At 48.5% G+C, this 22,213-nt stretch overlaps 8 protein-coding genes and 1 long non-coding RNA gene across 16 annotated transcripts in view; 4 read left to right on the top strand and 5 right to left on the bottom strand.

Moving 5' to 3' along the window:
• Positions 1 to 1,131, bottom strand: part of LOC136195492 (uncharacterized) — a 1,453-nt gene extending 322 nt beyond the window's left edge. The window contains exons 1-4 of the mRNA XM_065984816.1: positions 1,019 to 1,131; positions 722 to 800; positions 374 to 637; positions 6 to 324 (exon numbers count right to left, since the gene is read on the bottom strand). Coding sequence (XP_065840888.1) covers positions 6 to 324; positions 374 to 637; positions 722 to 800; positions 1,019 to 1,084 — 728 coding nt within the window. The 5' untranslated portion in view covers positions 1,085 to 1,131. The remainder of the gene's footprint in view (positions 1 to 5; positions 325 to 373; positions 638 to 721; positions 801 to 1,018) is intronic.
• Positions 7 to 2,741, top strand: LOC136195272 (uncharacterized). Of its 3 annotated transcripts, none has more exons than XM_065984572.1 (9): positions 7 to 874; positions 1,037 to 1,355; positions 1,406 to 1,590; positions 1,641 to 1,769; positions 1,825 to 1,913; positions 1,968 to 2,088; positions 2,144 to 2,224; positions 2,272 to 2,393; positions 2,438 to 2,741. In XM_065984572.1, the coding sequence occupies exons 2-9, from the start codon at positions 1,135 to 1,137 to the stop codon at positions 2,558 to 2,560; spliced, it is 1,071 nt and encodes a 356-aa protein (XP_065840644.1). In that variant the 5' UTR covers positions 7 to 874; positions 1,037 to 1,134; the 3' UTR covers positions 2,561 to 2,741. The 3 variants fall into 3 exon arrangements, with proteins under 3 accessions (XP_065840644.1, XP_065840643.1, XP_065840645.1); XM_065984571.1 differs by having other exon boundaries at positions 1,027 to 1,355; XM_065984573.1 differs by lacking the exon at positions 7 to 874 and having other exon boundaries at positions 1,020 to 1,355.
• On the bottom strand, positions 2,618 to 3,825 carry LOC136195273 (deoxyribose-phosphate aldolase-like). Its single transcript, XM_065984574.1, has 3 exons — positions 3,549 to 3,825; positions 2,996 to 3,489; positions 2,618 to 2,948 (listed from the first exon to the last, which is right to left on the bottom strand). The coding sequence occupies exons 1-3, from the start codon at positions 3,802 to 3,804 to the stop codon at positions 2,742 to 2,744; spliced, it is 957 nt and encodes a 318-aa protein (XP_065840646.1). The 5' UTR covers positions 3,805 to 3,825; the 3' UTR covers positions 2,618 to 2,741.
• A 1,711-nt stretch (positions 3,826 to 5,536) lies between these two features.
• On the top strand, positions 5,537 to 7,076 carry LOC136195280 (uncharacterized). Its single transcript, XR_010671857.1, has 3 exons — positions 5,537 to 6,137; positions 6,267 to 6,417; positions 6,765 to 7,076. It is a non-coding gene; the product is annotated as an uncharacterized lncRNA (long non-coding RNA).
• A 671-nt stretch (positions 7,077 to 7,747) lies between these two features.
• LOC136195264 (filamin-B-like) lies at positions 7,748 to 9,913 on the top strand. Its single transcript, XM_065984563.1, has one exon. The coding sequence runs from the start codon at positions 7,790 to 7,792 to the stop codon at positions 9,848 to 9,850; it is 2,061 nt and encodes a 686-aa protein (XP_065840635.1). The 5' UTR covers positions 7,748 to 7,789; the 3' UTR covers positions 9,851 to 9,913.
• LOC136195258 (uncharacterized) lies at positions 9,865 to 14,730 on the bottom strand. The gene is made up of 23 exons (XM_065984552.1): positions 14,497 to 14,730; positions 14,355 to 14,437; positions 14,214 to 14,281; positions 14,076 to 14,156; positions 13,891 to 14,015; positions 13,740 to 13,830; positions 13,543 to 13,687; positions 13,333 to 13,493; positions 13,187 to 13,274; positions 13,026 to 13,125; positions 12,875 to 12,964; positions 12,677 to 12,813; positions 12,480 to 12,619; positions 11,693 to 12,426; positions 11,463 to 11,637; positions 11,341 to 11,406; positions 11,152 to 11,285; positions 11,013 to 11,097; positions 10,814 to 10,958; positions 10,539 to 10,759; positions 10,402 to 10,480; positions 10,248 to 10,344; positions 9,865 to 10,193 (listed from the first exon to the last, which is right to left on the bottom strand). The coding sequence occupies exons 1-23, from the start codon at positions 14,648 to 14,650 to the stop codon at positions 9,931 to 9,933; spliced, it is 3,462 nt and encodes a 1,153-aa protein (XP_065840624.1). The 5' UTR covers positions 14,651 to 14,730; the 3' UTR covers positions 9,865 to 9,930.
• On the bottom strand, positions 14,684 to 19,787 carry LOC136195260 (cilium assembly protein DZIP1L-like). Of its 2 annotated transcripts, none has more exons than XM_065984558.1 (29): positions 19,673 to 19,787; positions 19,003 to 19,138; positions 18,894 to 18,950; positions 18,738 to 18,832; positions 18,609 to 18,680; positions 18,348 to 18,551; positions 18,150 to 18,298; positions 17,978 to 18,098; positions 17,863 to 17,929; positions 17,746 to 17,813; positions 17,666 to 17,693; positions 17,578 to 17,609; positions 17,425 to 17,526; positions 17,179 to 17,274; positions 16,984 to 17,118; positions 16,882 to 16,927; positions 16,776 to 16,835; positions 16,648 to 16,720; positions 16,515 to 16,601; positions 16,438 to 16,465; positions 16,354 to 16,384; positions 16,207 to 16,301; positions 16,078 to 16,155; positions 15,996 to 16,027; positions 15,543 to 15,938; positions 15,285 to 15,486; positions 14,999 to 15,225; positions 14,918 to 14,946; positions 14,684 to 14,864 (listed from the first exon to the last, which is right to left on the bottom strand). In XM_065984558.1, the coding sequence occupies exons 2-29, from the start codon at positions 19,061 to 19,063 to the stop codon at positions 14,770 to 14,772; spliced, it is 2,766 nt and encodes a 921-aa protein (XP_065840630.1). In that variant the 5' UTR covers positions 19,064 to 19,138; positions 19,673 to 19,787; the 3' UTR covers positions 14,684 to 14,769. The 2 variants fall into 2 exon arrangements, with proteins under 2 accessions (XP_065840630.1, XP_065840629.1); XM_065984557.1 differs by having other exon boundaries at positions 16,648 to 16,723; positions 19,673 to 19,786.
• Positions 19,113 to 20,365, top strand: LOC136195276 (uncharacterized). 5 transcript variants are annotated; one of them, XM_065984582.1, is made up of 8 exons: positions 19,113 to 19,153; positions 19,208 to 19,294; positions 19,346 to 19,467; positions 19,517 to 19,562; positions 19,607 to 19,674; positions 19,728 to 19,839; positions 19,892 to 20,010; positions 20,064 to 20,365. In XM_065984582.1, the coding sequence occupies exons 2-8, from the start codon at positions 19,219 to 19,221 to the stop codon at positions 20,316 to 20,318; spliced, it is 798 nt and encodes a 265-aa protein (XP_065840654.1). In that variant the 5' UTR covers positions 19,113 to 19,153; positions 19,208 to 19,218; the 3' UTR covers positions 20,319 to 20,365. The 5 variants fall into 5 exon arrangements, with proteins under 5 accessions (XP_065840654.1, XP_065840651.1, XP_065840653.1 ...); XM_065984579.1 differs by having other exon boundaries at positions 19,137 to 19,153; positions 19,208 to 19,467; XM_065984581.1 differs by lacking the exon at positions 19,113 to 19,153 and having other exon boundaries at positions 19,154 to 19,294.
• On the bottom strand, positions 20,275 to 22,207 carry LOC136195271 (dynein regulatory complex protein 9-like). The gene is made up of 12 exons (XM_065984570.1): positions 22,001 to 22,207; positions 21,887 to 21,946; positions 21,736 to 21,835; positions 21,605 to 21,677; positions 21,419 to 21,547; positions 21,285 to 21,366; positions 21,074 to 21,235; positions 20,948 to 21,022; positions 20,815 to 20,898; positions 20,718 to 20,765; positions 20,567 to 20,668; positions 20,275 to 20,510 (listed from the first exon to the last, which is right to left on the bottom strand). Exons 1-12 carry the CDS (start codon positions 22,169 to 22,171, stop codon positions 20,373 to 20,375), a joined length of 1,224 nt encoding a protein of 407 aa, XP_065840642.1. The 5' UTR covers positions 22,172 to 22,207; the 3' UTR covers positions 20,275 to 20,372.
• Between the last annotated feature and the right edge of the window lie 6 nt (positions 22,208 to 22,213).

Raw genomic sequence — 22,213 nt, 5'->3', positions numbered from 1 at the left:
TTCGCTCGATCAGCGGCTTTCGAAGAATAACCTCCAACTCTTTCTTCATCCTTTCGCACAATCGCGGGCCCGTCCACGCTTCGTCGACCGTCAAATAAACGTTGTTTATCTGCTTGACTGTCCCTCGGCCTGCGAGGCCGAGCGGATTGGCCGCGTGCTTGAACCAGATTTCAGTCTTGTAAAGACTGAACTGCTTGATGTCTTTCAAAGGCCAACTGATCGCTATGGCATCGTTTGCAACTTCCGTGAGTGCGAGAAGATTGCTATTGAACTGGGCGAGATACGTGCCTTCTTTCTTATCGGTTTTGACAGCGTATTGTTTCCCTGTACTCCCCAAAATAAGTAAGCACTCTCTAAAACACGGTTTTCTTACCTCTCGAAAGACCTTCTTTTAGCTTGGCAACCCATTCAATCATCTCCTCCTTGGATTCCGCCGCCAAGTAATACATTCGCGGCTTTCTCTTATCCGTCATCGATTCGATGGTGAAAAGGTGAGGCATATATTTCATGACGCGGCCGTGCTTCTCTCGTTCCGGATCATCGCGATTGAGAACGTGAATGCTTTTCTCCGTGAGTCCGTCCAAGCTGATTTCGCCTTTTTTTGTCCTGCCGTCGTAGTAGGTCAGATGAAAACTATCTGAGACGAAGACAAGGCAAATAAGACGTTCGATTTATACAGCAATTACATTAATTAGGTGCAGTAAACAGTTTTCTTTCTTACTGGCTATGAGGCCGTTAGGTGCTGCGACAGCTTCGAATTCGAAGATGCGATAATTGAAGTGGAAACTTCGGTGCCGGCCCTGTGAGAGGAGAGCAAGCGGAACTGAGAGAAGTTCTCGAAATTCTTCCTCGGTGTCACGGAAGCGATTACTAGGTAAGCCAAACCATCGACTCCTACTACGCGTTAGGGGAAGAGTCCAGATTACACATTGTAGAAATGAAGCGATACGTAGTCTACGCGAAGGGATCCCATTTCTATCTCCTACGCCAGCGATGAACAAAGCGATTCTTTTCTTACCCCCGAAGATTTCTGCAGATTGCCTTTTTTGAGCAAGACCCTGTTTGTCGACAAAGCTTCGGCCATCGAAAGAGCGATTCGTGCCCGTAGTTTATTTACGAGACGAAAGTCTCGTGATGATACGGGACAGACGACGAATGGAAAGTGTACTCGTAACGGGCGCTGCGGGATTCATCGCTACGCACATCATTTCGGCTCTCAATGCTGAACGCAAGTACAAAATACGAGGAACGGTGCGCGATGTCAACGACTCGTCGAAAGTCGCGTCGCTGAGGGCTCTTTTTCCCGATTTGGAGCTCGTCGCCGTCGATCTGCAATCAAAAGACGGATGGAAAGAGTACGAACAAACGATCGATTACCTTATGCTTAATTTTGAGCTCGTTTCAGAGCCGTCGAAGGCTGCGCGTACGTTTTTCACGTCGCCTCGCCTTTTCCCTTGAAACTGCCGCGAAACGAGGAGGAACTCATTCGTCCAGCCGTCGACGGAGTGCAGCACGTCTTGGACGCCTGCAACGACGACGAGTCGACTGTGAAGCGACTCATCTTGACCGGTTCGACGACTTCGATATCGAGTAAGGAATATATTTTGGGTCTGTGTATAGATGACTTTTATTTTGTCTAGGCGGTGTTTCTGGATCAGCTGACAAGGTGTATACCGAAGATGATTGGACTGACTTTGAAAAATTCAACGTTTCGGCCTATGATAAAAGCAAGACGTTGGCCGAGCGAAGAGCCTGGGATTTTGTTAAAGGTACTGGGCGTTTTCTTCAGAAAAAGTTTAGTCTCTAAGTGGCGTTTGGCTTTAGAAAGTGAGCGAAAATTTGATTTGGTTGTAATAAATCCAAGCGTTGTGATTGGACCTTTGCTGCTGCCAAAACCTTCCAATTCTCATGAGGTAACCCATCAAATCAATTAGTGTTTCTTTAGCATTTATTCTCTACTGCTGCAGATTGTTCGTTTTATGCTCAAGAGAGACTATCCAGGACTTCCGAATGTCGCTATGCCTCTAGTTGATGTTCGAGACGTCGCTGCAGCTCATCTTGCTGCCATGACAAGTGAAAAGGTCTGCGGTGAGTTGTTTCTTTAAATTTTTAAATTTTTAAATTTTTAAATTAATTATGTTAGGGAAGCGGGTCATTGTCTTCAATGAGAGTTTGTGGGCGAGGGAAATTGCTGCGTTTCTAAAAGACGAATTTGAATCTCAAGGTATTTACGGGAATATTTTTTCCAATTTACTCCACGTTTATCTTTAGGCTATCGCATTCCTCAACTGACTTTTCCGAACTTCATTATTTGGATGGCCAAATTGTTTGATTCGTCTCTGGAGTACGTGTATCCAGGATTGGGAAAGAAATTCGACTTTAACAATCAGAGAGTGCGTCTTCAATTTTTGAGGCTGACAGTAATTTTTTTTGCCAGATGGTTGAAGATCTTGGAATCAAACCCTCATCTATTCGGGACTCCATCATCGATGCAGCGTACAGTCTTATTGAGATGGGTATAGTGGAAAAGAAGCCTGGATTTCAGAGCAGAAAAAACTAAGACAAACCAAGCAAATGCCTCGGAAAGCGCAGAACCGGTGTAAGACACTTTGGGAAGTGATTTCAGAACCCCAACTCGCGTTTCCTGGCGCCTTTTCATGCACAATACAGGTAGCCAAAAATTCAAGCCATACATACACACACAGATACACATAACCAAAAAATGGCACACTATCAGTTCTTTACGTCATTGGCAACTGATGTTGGGCAGCATACCTCCCCGTGACGTGATGATAGAGCTGCCGTTCGATATCCCCCAATAGCGAGCTTGCACCGAGTCGAAACAAACTAGGCATGGTCCACTCATCCCCAAGCTCCTCTTTCATCAGTGCCAACCAGCTCAGAGCATCTTTGGCACTGCGTATACCCCCAGCCGGTTTGAAACCAACCTAAAGAATTGAATAGATTATTTAGTTATATATCTTTTGTTGCTTACCTTGTATCCGGTTCGCTCGTAATAATCCCTTATCGCTCGCAACATGACGATTGCAACGGGAAACGTTGCATTGACCGACTCTTTCCCCGTCGACGTTTTTATGACGTCGGATCCGGCCATCATGGCCACTAAGCTCGCCTTGTAGACATTCGTCAGCGTCCCCAATTCGCCCGTGCCGAGAATCGTTTTGAGATGAGCGTCGCCGCAGGCGTCGCGAAACGCTTTCACTTCGTCGTACAACGACTCCCAATTGCCGGTGAGAACGAGCGTGCGATTGATCACTATGTCGATTTCTTCGGCACCGTATGCGACGGCGCGCTTGATTTCCTCGACTCGTTGAGCGAGCGGCGTTTGACCGGCGGGAAATCCGGCGGCAACCGATGCAATGGGAACGTGGGAGTGTTGACCCAAAGTCTTTAGAGCTTTCACGGCATCTGGGACTCGTTCAGGATACACGCACACCGCCCCAACAGTTATTCCCTTATCAGCAACGCCTAAAAGGATTGCGCACAGGCTCATTATTTATTACACTAATCTACTATCAGCTTTTTACCTAACGCTTCTGTTAGATCCTGGCGGACTGGCGTGCAGGCTTTGTGGCATAGTCTATGCACGTTGCAGGGCGTGTCGTCTCCGCTCAGAGTCGTCAGGTCGATGCAGGAGACGGCGCGAAGCAGCCAGGCGGCCTGCCACTCTTTTTTTATCGATCGTCGCGCTTTGTGTTGCGCCGCGCGACGTTCCGTCGCCGGCAAATTGACGCGGCTTGCTTCAACCCACGCCAAATCGAGTTCCACGCCAGGATTTCTCATCGAACGTTTTGTTTTGCTAGCGCATGCGTTGCTGAGGTTGTCGCACGTTACCAGCGAAATTTACGAGTGCTGAAAAATCGCCAAATAACCGAATTCTTGCAACGCCACAACGCTACAACGCAACTAGGTGTACATCCACAATACGATAGGCGTTTTCATCTCGTTGCGTCAAGGAACGATGCTGAGGAGCCGCTATATGATCGAGAATCGGTTGTTTTACGACGAGATACAACTAATACAACTGACATACAAAAAGAAGCGCCACTAGCACGCACTCGTTCAGCAAAAAAAAAGGCAAAAATCGTTCCGTCGTTGATTTCTCGGCCTTTTATCTCTCGCGCCCCTCTCGCCACGTCTCGATCGTTCCGCACGCTGGCTATGCTCTTCGTTTCGAGCGATTTCGGCGACGTTTTAGTTGAGTTCGGCCATCGCTTCGACTTCGAATGTTTCCACCTAAAAAAAAGAAGTTAGTTATCTGTCAAATAATCGTTTTACATACCTTTTCGTTTGCGTCCGTATTAGCGCTACCCGAGCTACACCGCGGGGAGGTTCGGACGCTTCGTAGCTCAAGGCAGCCACCGCAAGCGATGGCCACCCGTTCCAAAAATTGTCGGGCAGTTACGACGTCATGGGCCACCCCAATCAGTACCCGCCTGGATGAGAGACGGCCCCTCAATGCCGAAGTCCCCCGGCGCGCTGGTACCAAACCTTTCGGTATGTCTTCCTGGGAAGAACCGAGGCTTGCGGAAGTGGAGACCGGCCGACCGCTGTTTGTAGAAGTCGACAGGAAAGGCAGTGCAATGCCCAAGCCGAAGTCTCCTGGGCCAGGTCATCCTCCGTCTAATCGTGCCATTGGTGAGATAAGTGCCGGCAACCAGACCGCTTGCGACACCCCCTCCAAGTCGTGCTGGTTTGCTCTCGTCCGCCAACCGCTTCACCCAAGCTAGGTTGAGGAGTGCGGCGGGTCCAGACGCGGGCGCTTGGTTAGATGCGATCCCGGCCTCGAGACATCTGTCGTTTACCAACGTTGAATTTCAAACGGCAGTGTCTCTTCGGCTGGGTCTGTCTATTCCTGTGCTCCGCAGTCTGCCATGCTGCACTTGCTCTACCACCTGGGATGAAGCTGGATACCACGCGCTGACCTGTCGGAAGGATGGAGGCCAAACTCGTCGTCACGATCACATCCAACACACGTGGCTCTCTCTATTACGATCCGTCAATTTCCACTGTGAGCTAGAGGAACTGGGCGACTTTGGTGACTTCAAGCGACCAGATATCAGCATCTATGACTACCAAGATGGCAAGAAATTACTTCTCGACGTTTCGATCATCCACCCTCAACGTCCGAGTTGTCTGCCGCAGAGCCATTCCACCAACGGAGCAGCGGCCATCTTACGCGACACCGAGAAGTCGACAAAATACCGTGCGGAGGCAATCTCCCTCGGTTATCTCTTCGAGCCTTTGACGTTCGAAGTCTTCGGACGTTGGAGTCCGGTCGCCGTCGACTTCTTCAACAAGATCGTCCGTCGCCCGTCCATCGAATTTCTCGATGACCGTCCCGCTGCTGCTCGATACTGGCGCCGACGCTTCGCTGTTTGTCTGCAGCGCTTGAATGCGCAAATCCTTCTTCGCAAGGTAACGCTTCTCGTCCCGGGGTCTACGGTGGGTGATCGCTTGGGTCCTCATGACACTGACATTCGATTTTTCTCTAATTAATCTATTGACTCTATGCATGCATCCCCCTTCCCCTGTCTGTTCCCGTCCCCTTCAATATCTCTTTTCTGCTTTCTGTCTGTTCTTTCTTTTGTGTTTAACAGAATACAGTCGTGCCCGCTCGAGCCTAGCGCGGGCCGTACTTGTTTGGCAGCAATAAGACATTGGCGACCATTCCGCCCAGTGCGCGTACCGAGGCCGAAGCCCCCCATCGCCCTGCCTACGGGCTCCGGCACGGGATTAATCCGTGGGCCGCGCTGATCCAACAACCCAGACTTGCCTTTTGTCTTCCCCCGAGCCGGTCCGATCAAGGAAGAGACGCAGCGAACCGCGACGCATCCACCCTCAGCCGCAACTGAAGGAAAATCGGTGTGCGCTTCGCTTTTGAACAGCGTAGCCCCGCCCAGCGCGCTCATTGGTCCCTCGGAGTCACGTGGGGCTCAAGTAGGACTCTGATTGGTACGAAACATAGAGGTGCTAAAAATGCTCGATCAGCAATTAGGGCGGCTGATGCAAAATAGCACCTGCGTTACGCAAAACCTCGCACCTAGATCAAGATGGCGACGACGATCTCGCGGCGAACGGCGAAACGCGGTTCGACTAAACTACGACCTTTGTAGGTAAGTATTTTCTTTCTTTCGTAGTATCATTTTCGCGCGCCCGCAGATCGATAGCGCGCTTTCGCTTCTTCGGAGAAAAACGCACGTGGTCGAAAAAGCGTCGTTTACCCTCCGCAACTCTTCGTTTAGGAGCGATTCTGTTTTTCTGACTCTAATGCAGCTCATCGAAGGACGCGGAGCTCGGTGGGACATCAGCGAAGACGAGCTTTCGATGGAAAAACTCTGTGACGACGTCATCGTTCGAACGAAGACCCTTTTCGCCGAACTTTTGAAGCTTCAGGTAATGTATTGACAAAGAAGTCTCTCCCAAGGGCTTTGCGTACGCCTCACGACGAATTTTTTCGGTACCGGAAGTGGTGTCTTTTTTGTGTGCGAAATTTGAGCCGCAAGAACAGTTTGACCCTGTAGCGTTGTTAAGCTAATAGGGTAGAGCAGATCTAGCTTATTTGGAAATCGGCGAGTTGAGGTTTTTAGCATCCCTGCACACGTCAGATTGGGTCACCTCGCCGATTCCCATTATTTCTTCATAAAGCGATGGAGATCGGTTGCCTATTTTATCTCGCGGTACTAAATTACTCTCAAGCCATACATTTTAGAATTTGATGCACTAATTTTTTTTGCTTTTAGTTATCTCCGACACATCGACCAATCGAACGATTTACATGAAGAAAGACGAAGACGCTGGACCAACTGGGGGAGGAGGACGACGACGAACGATGGAGGAGGAAGAAGAGGAGACGAAATAGAACTCTTTTATTTAGCACGGCTTTTATCGTTTTGAATTTTTTAGTTAGTTAGGCGCACGGGGTCCTCAGCACGACCCAGTGACGAAAAACTGCTGTTTCCGGGGTCCTGGGCAAGACCCCGTCACTAAAACTGCCTGCAGCGCGTGCACAGTAAGGATCTACGTTCTTTTTTATTTAATAAACACGGAAGTAAACCGGAAGTACAAAAAGATCAAAACGAGCGTCCTCCCGGCATCTTCCAAGTGAAGGGCCCTTCACCCAGGCCCTCTTTCGGGGAGACAGTAACCCATCTGTCCCGGGGGTGCCTTTATATACCAAGGCACAGGTGGACCGCTATTGTACCCACCGCGTCTTGCCCAAGTGGGGTGGCAGTTTATCACTCATGCCACTGGAGTAGGGGATTGAATCCCCTGCGTTTGCGCCGCGTTTAACCTCTCTGGCTCGAGTTGGGCCGGTTTTATTTAGTCACCTCGGGGCCCGGAGGTGAATGGCGACATCGGAAAGCTCTTCATCTGCCTCGTCGGTATGTCCGCCTGGGCAAGCAAAGCAGCTTCAATAAAGGGATTTACCTTTGACGACTGCGCTTTCTGTCTTCGGTTCCCTTTTCTTTTTCTGCGTCTTTTCTATCCTCAACTCCTTGCAAGTTGTATGCTTCCTTGAAGACGTTTTGCTTCAGAATGTTGCAATAGAATCGACTTAAATCTACAGTTAATTATAATAAGCGACTAATAACCTTCAATGGCATCTTTCTTCTTTTCCTCCTCCTTGGCCAGCCGCTTCACTTTTTCCAAAAAGATATACCTAAATAGAACCATTTGACGTCACGAGGGCGTTGGCCCTCGGATCACGCGATACCTTCACAGTAAACACACACACCCGGACCAAAGACCAAAAGGACTTAGAATCATGTTCGAACCGCCGCCTTCAGCCGAACCAACCCGACTAAAAAATCACCGAATTGGCCAAGCAATTCAAATGACAGTCGACACGAGCCAAGGCGGCACGGGTCCGCTCGAAATCGACGTCAAAGGGGTGTTCACCGGAGTGACACCCAAGGTCCAGACGACCCTACTGGGACCGAATAATCATCTCGTCAAGATCATTCCGTCGACGTCGGACGAGTATAAGTTCACGGTGCGCTGGAGCGGTCAGGCCGTCGACGGTTCGCCTTTTCTCGTTAAATTTCTCGAAGCGTCCGAACCGCATCGCATTCGCGTGCACGGTCTCGCCGCCGGCGGCGTTTATTCCGTCGACGAGCCGATCGAGTTCAATATTGCGGCGCAGGAGGCCGGACGCGGCGAGATCGTCGTTCGGGCCGCTGGACCGACGCGCGGCGACAAGCAGTCGCGCGTTTTTCTCGACGATAACGGCGACGGGACGTTTCGAGCGCGATACGTTCCCACGGCGGCGGGGAGTCACGAAATCGTTGTCACTTGGGATGGGACTGCGGTGCCCGGATCGCCGTTCGCTGTCCGTGTATTCGATAGCGGAGCGAATGCGGCGGCACGCGTGACCATACGCGGGCCGGCGCTCACCGTGGGACGCGTGTTCGAAATAGGAAAGCCGATTGAGCTTCTCGTCAATACGGCGCTTGCCGGACCCGGTCGAATAGCGGCGAAAGCGACGAGCGTTCGCAAAGGGCACGACATGAAAGTTGATCTCGCGAAGACGGGACCCAACGCCTATCTGCTGCGCATGACAACGCCCCACGCTGACGTTTACCGACTAGCTGTCTTCTACGACGAGGCGCACGTGCCCGGAAGTCCATTTACCGTCAATTTCTCCAAGCCGCCCGACGCGACCGAGTGTCGCGTGCGCGACGACGACTTCCGGGTTCCGGTGCACGTGGGCAAGCCGTTTCTGCTTCACGTCGACGCAATCGACGCGGGAACGGGAGATTTGGTCGTGCGCGCGTCGGGTCCGACCCCGCGAGGAAGCGCACCGGCCCAATTGAACATAGACGATAAAGAAGATAATACATATGTAATAACTTACGTACCAACAGCGCCGGGATCGCATCGACTCCACGTCTTCTGGAGCGAAACGCCAATACCCGGTTCACCGTTCCAAATCGACGTAAAAGGCAACGACGTGCTGGAGATGAAGCCAGATCCGAGTCGATGTCGAGCTGAAGGACCCGGACTGAGAAATATTCATGTCGGAGAGCTGGCATCTTTTCGGGTTAACATTGCTGGAGCTGGAGCCGGAGAACTAACCGTTTCCGCTATTGGAGAGCAAAGCGACGGAATCGTTCACGTGAAACGACGCGACGCGGAGACGTACGACGTCGAGTACAGGGCTCTGACTCCCGGCGCCTATTTGCTCAACGTACGCTGGGACAAACGTCACGTACCGGGAAGTCCATTCAAAATCACGGCAGCCCACGAAAACCCGTCGTCCGCTTGCCGCCTAGCCGGCAAATCGATTCCCAACGGCATCGTGGGAAAGCCAATCGAATTCGTTGTGCACACGAAAGAAGCTGGGTTCGGAACGCTGACCGTAAAAGCGTACGGCGTCGAGGAGACGATTACCGGTTACGTTGTCGATGAAGACGACGGTCGCCTGACGGCGCGAGTCGATCCGCCGCGTCCGGGAAAGTACAAGATTGGCGTCTATTGGGATCGACGGCACATTCCCGGATCTCCTTTTCTCGTCGTCGTTCGTGGAGCTCCGGATGCGTCGAAGGTGCGTGCACGCGGTCCGGGGCTCGAGAGCGGGCAGCAAATCGGCGACCCGGGCGTTTTTGAAATTACGACCGAAGCCGCCGGAATGGGAAATCTCGACGTGCGCGTCATAGGACCGAAAGGCGGCTTCAAAGCGGATCTGCAGCCGAGCAACGACGACGAGAAGAAAGTGACCTACATTGCAAAATATAATCCTTCGGTAGCAGGGAAATACGAAATTGAAATCGATTTTGACTACAAGCCGATACCTGGTAGTCCATTCGTTGTAGACGTTGTAGCGTAAAGCGTTATCATGTCTACTACTAAAGAATATTCTTTTTAAGTCAACAGACCAATGACGAATTATTACCACCGTCATCACCATTACAATTCGTGGTGAAAATGCTCATGTTTGTGTCCTTGATTTTCGCTCGCTCTCTTGGGCGGCACGGGATCATCCTCGTCCGGCGGTGCCGTGCCAACAAAGCGAGGCGCTTTAGCCGTCGGCAGCCTGCCTATTCTCGGCTGGTGGCCCATCTTTTTTTCTCGTTCCCGCTCTTGACGTTTCATCTCTTCGCGCTCCGCTTCTTTAGCTATGAAGTCAATTGGCTTAGCAACCGGAAGCCACTCCTTCTCCTTTAGCTGACCTGTCGAAAAAAGGTTAGATGCAAGTCGTTGTGCGCTCACTAGAGGGTACGTACTTGTAGGCTGAATATTGCCGTTCAAGTAGTCTTCAACCCAACTGCGGAGATGAGAGTATCTCAGTACACCGGGCTTCAGCAGCGTATACACATTTCCCTAGAGAAAACGAATCCTTTTCCAATTAATTAATTAATTAATCCTCTATGCTTTTACAGATTTGAAGTCAACTATTGCTAGAGCAGGAACGCTGCTTTCTAGTGAATAGGAGGCCAAAACAAAGCCATATTTGTCCCTGGAGAAAATACAATTTGCTAAGTCGTCAATAAATGAAAAAATGAGTTATCTCGTACGCATTCATCCAGCTCAAGATCAATCGATCGGTAAACTTCTTCTCCTTGCCCAGTCGATAAAGAGTTCGTAGAAAAACGTGATCCTGCGGCTCTATCTGCACGTCGGGATCCTTTTCCAATTCATCAACAGACATGTACGCGTGTTTGGGCGTCACAAAAGCAATGACTATGGGAAGGCCGACCGATCTGTACACAGGAAACTTCTGCGGCGTCAATTCGCCCTAAGAACGAAAATGCGACTCTACGTCACCAATTTTTGAATTCTTCTTCCTTACGACAGGAATCTGCGCGCGAAAATAAAAATCCTTCAGACTCATCGATCCGTCGAAAGCGAACGCGGTCTCGGTCGAACTGACGAGCGCATTGTCGCCGTGCCGTCGCGCAATAACGGCAGGCAGCTCCACGTGCAGCTCCGCGGCACTTAGAACTCACAATCAGGATGCTACCACGCACAGTACGCGTGTAAAGTCCTACTGCTTAGCCGCTAAATCTCCAAAGCAAACTCCGAACACGTTTCTGGTGTACTCGTCTTCCGCCAAACGTTTGAATACCTCGTATTCTAACAGCGAGTTTTTCGCGGAGTGGCTATCGCGTATTATGGTAAGTGCAGTACCTCTTCGCGTTTTCTCCTTGAACAGACCGAGTAGGGTGAATTCGGGTCGAAGGAGAACGTGTTCGTGTTCGTTTTGAACGAAGCGGAGTAGGTCGCCTTGAGAGGACAATTCGAAGACCGTTTCAAACTGAGATCTAAATGAACCAACGGTCATTGAGCCCCCTACGATCCCCCACGTTCGCAACGCACAGCTGAATTGCGCGAACTAAACTTTCGACGTCCATCATATCTCGATAATCCATAATTGAATTTTTCCTATAAAATAACTCTTATTATTATTTCTTCTATCGCCCGTCTATTCCGGCTCCTACTTAAAGATCTTTACGGTTGGATACGAATGGACGCGGAACCAATCGCACACCATCGGATAGGCGATGCAATCGACGTGTCGCAAACAGATTTTCTTCTCGAGCGTCTCCGTCGCATTCTCGAACACGCCAACGACTTCGTTATAGATCAGAATCGACGCCTTGGCTCGAGCAGACCCTTCAAAAAATAAATAAATAAATAAATAAATACAAATGAATTGCCACGTAAGTACATGGGCTTAGAAAGAGAACGGGCATGACATCGCACTGCGATCGCGTCGTGTTGAAACTCTCCTCCGACAGAGCTGGAGCTCGATTCTTCCATCGGATCTTATACTTGTTTTGCATGACAAAGACGCCCGCTGCCAATTCGTCGTCTTCCCGTGCTTCCTCTTCGGCTTCGTCCTCTTCCTTCTCGCTCCACTTGGTGGCGTCGGTCGACTGTTCTCCCTGTCGTCCCTCCATCGCGTCGACCGCTTCGTCGATTTCTCTCAGCGCTTCCCTTTCACTCCAATCCGACTTTGGTGGCTCCTTTTCTTCTTTTTCTTCTTTGGTATCGCGTTTCTTTAGCGCTTCCCTTTCGGCTCGCTGCTCTTTGATTTTTTCCGTCGTCGCTTTAGCTTTCTCCTTGATCGCGGCCACTTCTTCTCGCACCTCTTTCTCGATTTGCGCTTCGGTTTTAATGTCCTTCTTTTCTTCTTCTTCTTCGTCTTCGACTTTTTTCTTCGTTCCCTTCTCCTTCTCCTCCTCCTCCATCTCATGAGTCAATCGTTCCAACGCGTGACTCATTTCCTCCGGCTCCTTCGTAGTTCCCTGAATGAGGTCCTCAAACGATTCGGACGACATCCCAAGCTGATTTCGAATGTCTTCCTTGTTTAAGCCCATCGCCTCGAAATCTAGATCAGCAAACCCGGCCAATGGAATCTCGTCGCTTCCTCTCTTTTTCATAACAGGAACGTCCGTATAGCTAGAAGAAAAAATCCATTGTTTTAATTAATTAATTGATGTTTTTTAAAATACCCAAATTGTGCAATAAACTTGAGAAGATTCTTCAATTTAAGTTTCTTTCTAGCTCCCGATTTAAGAGGTTGAACACCGCTAAACTCTTCCGCATTTTTTCGCCTAAAACGAACGTCTGGAATGCTATTCTCGTCAACATCCTTCCCAAAAAAAAAGAGACACGTATATATAAAAAATTGAGATTCTCTTGCACAAACCTCTTCGAATGTCTTTATATCGAATTTCTGCAACGGCACGTAAACGACGAGAAGTTGGTCGACGTAGCTGCTGAAGTAGATCCCTCTTGCAAGTCGACGAACTCTCGCCTGAAAATTCCCATCGCATTGCTCAAGATCTATGTAGGACACGTATAACATTTAAATATTTATTTTTTTCTTCCTTCCTTCCTAACGTACAATCGTGACAAAAAATGACGAGGACGTCTTTCGGCGTATTGTAAACGACGTCGTGATAATTTTCCGGATTAACGACGGTCACGTATTTTTCTGCCACGATAGAACATTTTAATTGACGTCTTTTTCTCTCTCGATTTCTCCCCATTCTTACCGTCTCGCGCTTCGTCGTAGAGAAATTTCGTGCTATTCAAAAAGGAATCCAGGACGTCCTCGTTAAAAGAGTTCGGATCGTCGATGAACTCAAAACGATTCTTTGCGCGAGAGAAAATGTCACAAACCCCCCCAAAATTCTTCCTATTCTAGAATTCTCACCTGTTCTCCATAAATGGCAATTGATAGAACTGGATATCTCTTCGGTTCGTCAAGTCCAAAACGTTTGTAGTGCTTCGCAAATCTCTTCCTGCCCAGAAAACCTCATCGAAGTTCCCCGCACAATATCTATTTATTTCCAAGCCTACATGTTGACTATGACGAAACCAAAGGCGTCGCGATGTTTCCGCGCCAGGAACTCGATCATAGGCATTTCGTCGTCGTATTGACCTGGCATGAGAAGCATGTAGGCGATGTGGAGACCAAAATCGTCGTAGGGTAATCCACCGTCAAGATCAGATAAATGATACTAGATAGACAATAATCATGAGATGGCGATATCTCGCGAGACGTCTTACAAATAATGGAAGCGTGTGAATGTGAACGTATTTGTTCAGTTCGACTTCGTTGAATTTCCATTTGTAGGAGAAAACGGCGCTGTTGTCGGCGTCGACGGCCGGTTGGACAACGACAAAGTGAGCCGTCTTATTGACCAAGGATTTTCTACGACGTACGATATAAAAATAATAATTTTTTTTCTTTTCGACTGGCTAACCTGTCCGGTAAGGTCATATCAGAATTATTCGTGTAGGCCAATATTGCCGCTTTCATCACAGTCACTGCGACCGACATGAAAGCTTTGTGTTCTACACGGATCCCCTCATCATTAATTAATTAATTAATTATTGGTTTTTAAAATATGGTACCGTTATTTCCGTATCGATCCACGTAAATCAACATAGTCGCCTTTTGCTCCTCTTCGGCTTTCGTCAGCAACGCGTTCATTTCTTTCCGATTTTTAAATTCGAATACCTGTTCACTCATGTGTATCCTAAGAAAAAAAATCGACTCGATGGAATATACAGTACAATTCTTCCCCTCTCGATCTTACATAAGGCAATGGGTAAAAAGAGATTGTCGCGTTTCGGCTCGATTGAGCGGTATCTCGATACCCGACGGAGACGTCTGAGTCCTAAGAGATCCCCACCCCTTTGGAGAAAGGGGCGTACGTCGACTCGCGCCAACTCACCAGAAAAGAAGACGCTGTCTTCCCGCAAAGTTGCACAGACGAAATTCGGGTTCCTTTGCGCAGTCGAACTGGAAAGGAAACGAATAGGCAATCGCCACGTCATCGTAAAGATCTCTAAGCGCGAACGGAAGTCGTTTATACGATTCGTTGGCCGATGACGAAGAGATCGAAGTCGGGACGAGCTCCGTTCATGACTTCGTGCAGTGGCGAGTCGACGTCGGGTTCTGGATAGAAAGGCAAAGGTTTTCGTGCTCGTGCATGCGCCTCTCTGAGCTGTTTTTACCTTTGTCGAATCGGACAAGGAGTGATAGGTCGCCGTGCATGTAGACGCTCGGATCGAGATCGCTGCGCTTGATGCGGGGGATTTTCGAGATTTTCAAGCAGTCGATCGTCGCAGCGACGAGGAGAACGAGGACGAGAAACGTCCGAACAACCATGCCGTTTTTTTATTCTTCAAGGTGTGGCTAACGTCAGATGTCCCGGACCTATATTGACACGTCGACCTACCGGCTAATTAGCATGCGTTACATACTATTTATCTATTGTTTTGGTTTTGTCAGTGAGGTAGTGCTGTCGTTTCTATGTCGTCGTCGTCTAAATCAGAAAAGTCGTTATTGATTATCGATGGTACCATCACTGGCATCCTTGATCCTGAAAAATCCATTAAACTATTTTAATAGGCCTGGTTTAATCTACTATGCTACCTGAAGAAGCAGACGTGAATTTCATCCCACTACAAAAAAATCAGTAAGAAGAAAACATTTTTTACTAGACCACGTGCTTACCCAGTGTTTCTTTTGGATTCACTAACGTCATCGTCCATTTCCGTCACGCTAGAAAATTCGTCGTCATCGTCGTCGTCAAAATCATTAGCCATCTTCGCAGGAGCGGCGGCGGGAAGAGCTGATCCCCCAAATAAAGCGACACCTCCTTTGGGTTTTTTGCTCGGATCTGGACTCATAGAAAGACTGGCACTGAGTCGATGAGTCAAGGAAGCAACACGGCCTGAACCCTTTAAAAAACGCTTCCCAAATGCACAAAGGTAAATTTAAACGACGTAGGTTTACTGACCTCCCTTCTTTTGACCTCTATTCTTTTGTCATCGTCGTCGTCGCCGTCGTCGTCGTCATCCTCGTCATCGTCATCATCCATTCTTCTCGGCAAGGACGATGCTGGAATTGTCGGCTCTGCTTTGACCGCGTGCGAAATTCCAGGCAAGTCAAGATCGTCGTCTTCTTCGACGGACTCCGAGAGCCCGCTCTGAGACTCTTCGCTGCAGAAAGACGCATATACAAACCATTGCTTGCAGAAGGAATACACCGCTCTTACCTGTCCCACGAATTGTCGGCGTTTTTTCGCCGCTGATCGTTGGGAGTCGACGAGCGAGGAGGCGGAGGCGGAGGTTCGGTGACGGAGGGAATAGATTTGATCGGCTCGATCGTTTCTCGCCGCTTTATCCCGTCGGGAAGACTCTCGAGATCGGATTCCGTTTCTTCGTCAGAATCGTCGTCGTCCCAGTCGTTGACTATCGTTTTCGTAGCCGGTTGCGGTAGATAGGGTCGAGGTTGAGCGGGAGCTTGTTGAGAAGATTGTTTTCGGGGTTGATTCACTTGCGAGGGTTTTGGAGTGATGGGCGGCTTCGATGCAGCCGCCGCCGCCGCCGACGTCACACTTTGATCCCCCCTGAATCGAGCTTGAACGATGTCGTTCACTTCTTTGAGACAGCTAAACGAAAACATGAATTTTTTAGGGTTTGATTCTTTCTTGAGTCTCGGCCAGCACCTCCTTCGTATCTCAAACACGTTGCGATGTTTCTGACAGCGAAAGAATGAAGTAGAGTTGATAGAAAAGAGCACTCTAATACCTTTGCTAGAACTTCTCTTTCTTTCTCCAAAGCAGACAACTTATCGGCGTATTGAGGAGAAGACAGTCGGCTTGAGCTCTTTACATATTAAATGACTGAGCGAAAAGTACAAAAAACGAAATTTCTGACCGATGGAACGCCTCTCCTTTCCAATTCATGCCCAAAAACGGACGTCAATGCCTTTTTCTCGCGCGATATCACCGCGTCAGAATGTCGGTATCGAGCTAAAGCAATACGAAAATCAGAAAGGCTAAATATGCTTTGTAACACTCGCACTTTGAACGCCAGGATTAAGGGTACGATTCGCCTTAAAAAAAGAACAAATGATCGTATTCCTAATTCAAGTTTTTCCTAATTTACCTCAAAGACTTCGTTCTCCTTTTCCGACCTAAACAACAAGCGTCACTTCAAAACCCCACAACCCTCATATTCCGAACTCGGTTTCCGTTCCGTCGTCGCTCTCAAGCGGCTGTGCCTGCGTAGTCTGCAACGACTCGACTCGAGTTTCAGTTTCCCGACGCGACCTGGAGCTCTCACTTAAAATAGACGGCATCTTTTCGAATTCCTTACTGTTTTATGGAGTCTGCCAAATCTTTGCGCACAGAACCGTTAAAACTCGATACATCCAAACCGTCGTCTTCGTCTTCTTCATTCGGGAAAAAAATTAAACGAGAAAAACATACTAAAGTTGGTCTCACCGGATTCTTCCTCCGTTGTTTCGTCTTCGTCTATTGGTTGAGCTTTTGTAACGGGTTTGGCTACAGCTAAACATGACTATTCAATCTGAAATAGCGTCTCTTTTACCTGGCGTCACATTGACGTCAGCTCGATTTCTCTGCTCGGAAATAATCTTCAAAAAAAGGCAATATCGTATTTGGCCGCTTAATTAATCAATGAACGACAAACCTGATTTAGTTCTTCTAGTCTTTCCTTGAGACTATTCACTTCTTCCGCGTTGTCGTTCTTCGACGAAGTGAGCTGCTCAGCCTGTCGCGTCGATTTGACAAGACTTCGTTGCATGCCGATCAGTTTGGACGACATCTGGCAGAAGAAAAAAATCTCAACAATCAACCCCCACGACTTCTTAAGAACGCGGTCTACGTCATCAAGTTCGGCTCTGTGACTCTCCTCCATTTCTCGCAATCGTTTCTTCCACTTCTTTTCCCTCTTTTTCATTTCGTTTTGAACGCCTTCAAGCTGAAACCGCGCGCCCACCATTTTTATTATATTTTTCTTGAGTACCGATTTCGCAGTGAACTACCGCGATTCGCTATATCGAACCGTGGTAATTCACTGTGAACTCTCTCAAAGTTCAATAGCGAACCGTCCTAGTTCAGATTTTCTCACCGATGTTCTTGCGTCACCAATCTGCTGCTGATACTCCTCCCTTTGCCTTTCCATTTCCTCGGCCTGCTGCCTGCTTTTTAAAACCCCGTCCGCTAAATCATCCTAAAAGACGAAGAATCAGTATGCCAATATAAATAAATAATGGTTTTCTACCTCGAGCTCTCCAAGATGAGAGGCTTTGTTTGCTATGAAGAAACGCATAGATTATTATTATTATAGAGCCTCGTCACTGCATAGACACCTTGTGTAATTTTCAGTTTATCTATTTCCTGCAGAAAAAATGCTGACGCTTTGAAATATGAGCGCACGTGTCTTTTCTACCTTTTGCGCTTCTTCCCTGTCTCTTTCCAAAGAAGAGATTTTTTGATGCAGATCATCCATTTCCACCTAAACGATTATTGAATCGACGCAAGGTTTTGAAAAGCGATTCGCATTCCTTTTGCCTATCCTCGCGCGCTCGCCATTCGGAAATTTCGACGTCTCGTTTTCGCATCATGGCATCCTCCTATATCCAATCATCCCCACGTGCAAAAACAAATAGATTCTCTATTACGTTCTGTTTCATCTCCGCTTTCAAATTCTCCTCGACAGTCAACATCTGTTGGCGCATGTTCTCCATCGCAGACTCCAGCTCAGATTGGGCGTCGGCCTTCGCCGTCTGCAGAGCAGTCTCCCTACAAGTTCACATCCACAAAAAACGTTATTATAATACGTAGTGATTCTACCTCGCTGCGTCGACTGCGTGCTTCAGTCGATCGCTCTTCTGCTGCATCAATCCATCGGTCAGCGTCAAACTGATCTGTTCCCCGTGCCGACGTTGCATGTGACTCTGCAGAAAGGCGCCACTGATGAAAGCCTTGGAGCAGAGCGAACACTAATAGAGGAAATAAGGAATAATAATTATTGATCGTTCTGAGCTCAACCTTGTGATAGCCGTTGGCTCCGGCCTGCATTAGGCTCTGAGCTGCCTGTAGCATTTTTCGTCGTTTGCGATTCTCCTTTTTGACGGTCACCAATTCCTGTTCGCGATGAGAAACGATTTGTTTCAACTCATTCTCCGCCTTCGTCGCTGTTTCCAATTGCTGTGAGACTACTTTTAGTTCGGACTCCATTTGCTTTTGGCAATGCTATTCACATCGACCTTGTGCGACTATGTGATACAAGCATGCACTATATTTCTGTACCAGCACGTATTCTATAATCAATTGAGCCAATCGAAAAACTTTGACGAAATTCGGATCAACAGACAAACCCTCCTTGTAATCAAACCAGAGTGGTTTTCACTACTCATTCTGTCGAACTAGTCATCCTACCTCTTTTTCGATATCACAGAACGCGACGTTCATGACATTGTCTTGAAGAATTCTGACGTCCAAGTTGCGAGTGACTCTCTCGATGTCGACGGCCGCTGTTCGCGCAAACAAGACGTTTCATATTGGGAGTAATGCGTTTTCGATGTCAGCGCTTACCAATCGCTCGCCAATCGACGCGAACTCGTCGCCGTTTGAAGAGCGACGAAGTCGCAGCTGAGAAAACGCCGATAAACGAGACTGCTGCTAAACCGAGAACGCCGCCTACCGACTCTACGACTGTCCGTTGGCGCGTTTTCGACTGGGTTTAGCGGCTGGAAGGCGGACATCGTAATAAGCTTTCCGTTGGCGTTGGAAACGCCCGTACTGTAGCGTGCGCCATCCTACGTCGGAATCCAAGTCGTCTGCACGAAAAAAGGGTCTTTTTTAGCAAACGTCTAAGAATAAAGCTGTTCGATTTTTGAAACCGCCAGGATAATCGAAGATGGCAGCGATTCGTCCACTAACACTCGCGCCGCCACCTCTTCGCACGCCCTATTCCTACGATTCGTCGCTAAAAGGTAATGCACCTCTCGAAAAACAAATAGCCGACTCTCAACGCGAACCCAAAGTCGACGTTCGCCTGTGCGAACCGCTCTGGAGCGTCAAACGGACGCCGGGCGAAATTGCAGTCGCCGTACTGGCGCACTGCACCGTTATCGAGGCCATAGCTCGCTCCAAAGCGGGAGAAACGGTCAGTGCCGCCTCGCTCGTAACGGCGCTTTCGAAAGCCTAGTGCGTAGGTCGCAAAACGTTGGAGAAACGCTTCGGCGACGGCGGAGAGCCGAAGTACGGTACCGTAGCCTTTTCGAAGCGTTTTCTAATGCGTGCAGTTCTGCCTATCGTTCGTCAAGTGCGGGACCTTCTCCAACAACTCCCCGTACCCGAAACCGACATACCGGTAAATGTGACGTCAGAATTTGAACTCCGCGGCGTTGTGACGTAATGCTGTAGGCGTACCTTGAATACACGGGCATCGACTCTCTTTTCCCGCAAGCGGCTGCATTGCTCGAAAGGGGAGAAGACACGAACGTTCTCGAAGAGGAAAGCGCCGTTGATTCAGACGGTTCTCTAATAAAAAAAATTAAAATTTCAAAAAATTTATTTATTATGTGCAGCCTACTTTTCGAACGTGGCGGCGCTGAATCAACTCTTTGCGACGAGCAAGCAGATAGGGCACGACGTCAATCATCAGGCCAATCACAAGTACATGGCCCATCAGACGGCTCTGCTCCACGTACTGGAAACAGTTCTCTTTCTCCTCCCTATGACGTGATTTTCTTCCACCAGCAATGTCTCGCTCAAATGCTACCCTTCTTTTCGAAACAAAAGACGAGTATCGAGCAGAATTTCAAGGCAATCAAGGCTTCGTGCAACGTCGAAAAGGACGACAATGACCCCAAGCCTCATCTTCCGGATCACCTCAAGGAATGGATGACTCGGATCACCGATTCCATACAATTGACTGTGGCATCGTTTCCCGATGAGCTAACCAAAGCGATTCAGCCTGTTCTAGATTTTATAGAATTGCAGGCAGACATATGAGAGCGTTTTAATAATTATAACGATGATGATAATAAAAGACGGTTTCCCCCTTGTTTACTTCTTTTTCTTTCCCTTCTTTCCCTTCTTACCCTTTTTGCCCTTCTTACCGCTCTTCGGTCCCTTTTTCTTCTTCTTCTTGCTATACGGACCCAACTGATGTCGTACGAGAATCCCGCGCCACCAGGCCTGCACCTGAAAAACCACGGCCTCTTAGGACGAAATCATAATAACGTGATAGGCGTGAGTACTCTCGTAGCGGCTCGCGCTTGCAATGCCTCCTGTTCGGCCCGCCGTCTTTCCTTTTCCTTTAGAATGCGATCGTCAACGACCACTTCTTCATATTCGTTGTACTGTCAAACAATCAATGTTTCTATATCTCGCGTTTTTTTGTTCTCTTACTTTGTCAGTGAGTTCCTTTAGCCGAACCATGTCGTTGTCTCTTGCCGACTATAGAAGTCGTAGTAGATTGGGTGCTTGTGTTGACTTCTTCGCTCACCTTGAGTGCGTCCAACTCGTCCTGTTTGGCTTGCACGTCTTTTTCGTGCTTGTTCATCCAGTGCTCGACTTGAGCTGTCAAGTCCTGGTGGGGAAAGGTTGGAATTGATAAATATTCAGATACTGACTCTTACCTCTTGATGTTGTTTGAGAAAACGCTTGATTTCTGCGTGCACTTTAGCCTCTTCCGCAATATTCCGAGTCAATTTCTAAAACACGTTCAATTCTACGCCGCCGGTCTCAATTATTTATTTACAAACCTCCGCTTCGGCTTCCATTTCACTCTCGCTCATCTGGCATTTTTTCTGCGTGCTGCTCACCCTCACGTCGGCGTCCTTTTTCAAGTACTTGCTCTCCATGCTCGTCTTGGCCTTCATCTCTTGCAGCTGATCCTTCAAATGAGCAATCTTTTCATTACACACCTAAAAAAGAAAATAGAATTCAAAAGATAATCGCTATTAGTCGACTCACTTGGAGCTCTTCTTCTCGCTGTCTCCTCGCTTCGATTAATTTCTCCTGGAGTTCTCGAACGCGCTGTCGACATTCTTTCTCCCTATGGAACGATGACCGTTTTTCCTCTATTTTTTTTGGACGCTCTCCTTTGCCTTTTAATCATTTCCAGTTGGTTTTTCTTTGCTCCATTCTCCTCCTGCACGGTGCGAGTCAAGTTGAAAAACGAACGCTCGTTGTTTAACTCGGTCAACGTGCTAGAGAGAACGTTCTGTAAAAACATCCTAGGGAAACAAAGTCGTTCCTTCGAGAAAAAACTCATCTCCGTGTCTCCTAGCAACCTGTCCTGTTGCATCTTTTGTAAATTCTCCGAGGCAGACGTGTCCTTCTGCTGATTCATAGCCTTAGAAAGAACTGAAAAATAACAAATTAATTAATTAATTAATTAAATTCCTAATAAATGAATAAATACCTCTCGTGCTATTCTTCAGCGCTCTATTCAGATCGACCAGCTCAGCATTGATGTCCTTTTTGCCACCGCCCCCTTCGACTCCTTCCCTCGCGTCCAGTAGCTACGTAACGCGTCTCAACGGCATTTTTTTTAAATAGTCTAGTATTCGAACCTCTTCGTAGCGCGTTTCCAGCATCTTTTGCCCTTGGAGAATCTGCGCCAACTCGCTCGCCTAAACATTCGACGATAAACGAAGCCGAAGCGCTTGTCGTCGACGCGCGCGAACCGAATCTCGCGTGTCCTGGCGGCCTCCAGCCGCGTCGTGTATCTGCATCACGCTTCCCAGCACGGACAATTGATCGACGCAGTCTTCGAGCACGGCCGAAATGCATTGGCCTTCGAGCAATGACAGAACTGGAGCCGCCGGCTGAGATCGCGACGGATGAACGGTCGCCATGTTTTGGCGTTGCTAAAGGCAATCTCCCGTAAGTCTCCCCCG

This window comes from Oscarella lobularis, chromosome 14, assembly GCF_947507565.1.
Source record: "Oscarella lobularis chromosome 14, ooOscLobu1.1, whole genome shotgun sequence".
NCBI lineage: Eukaryota > Metazoa > Porifera > Homoscleromorpha > Homosclerophorida > Oscarellidae > Oscarella > Oscarella lobularis.
This window is presented reverse-complemented; position numbering and strand designations above follow the sequence as displayed.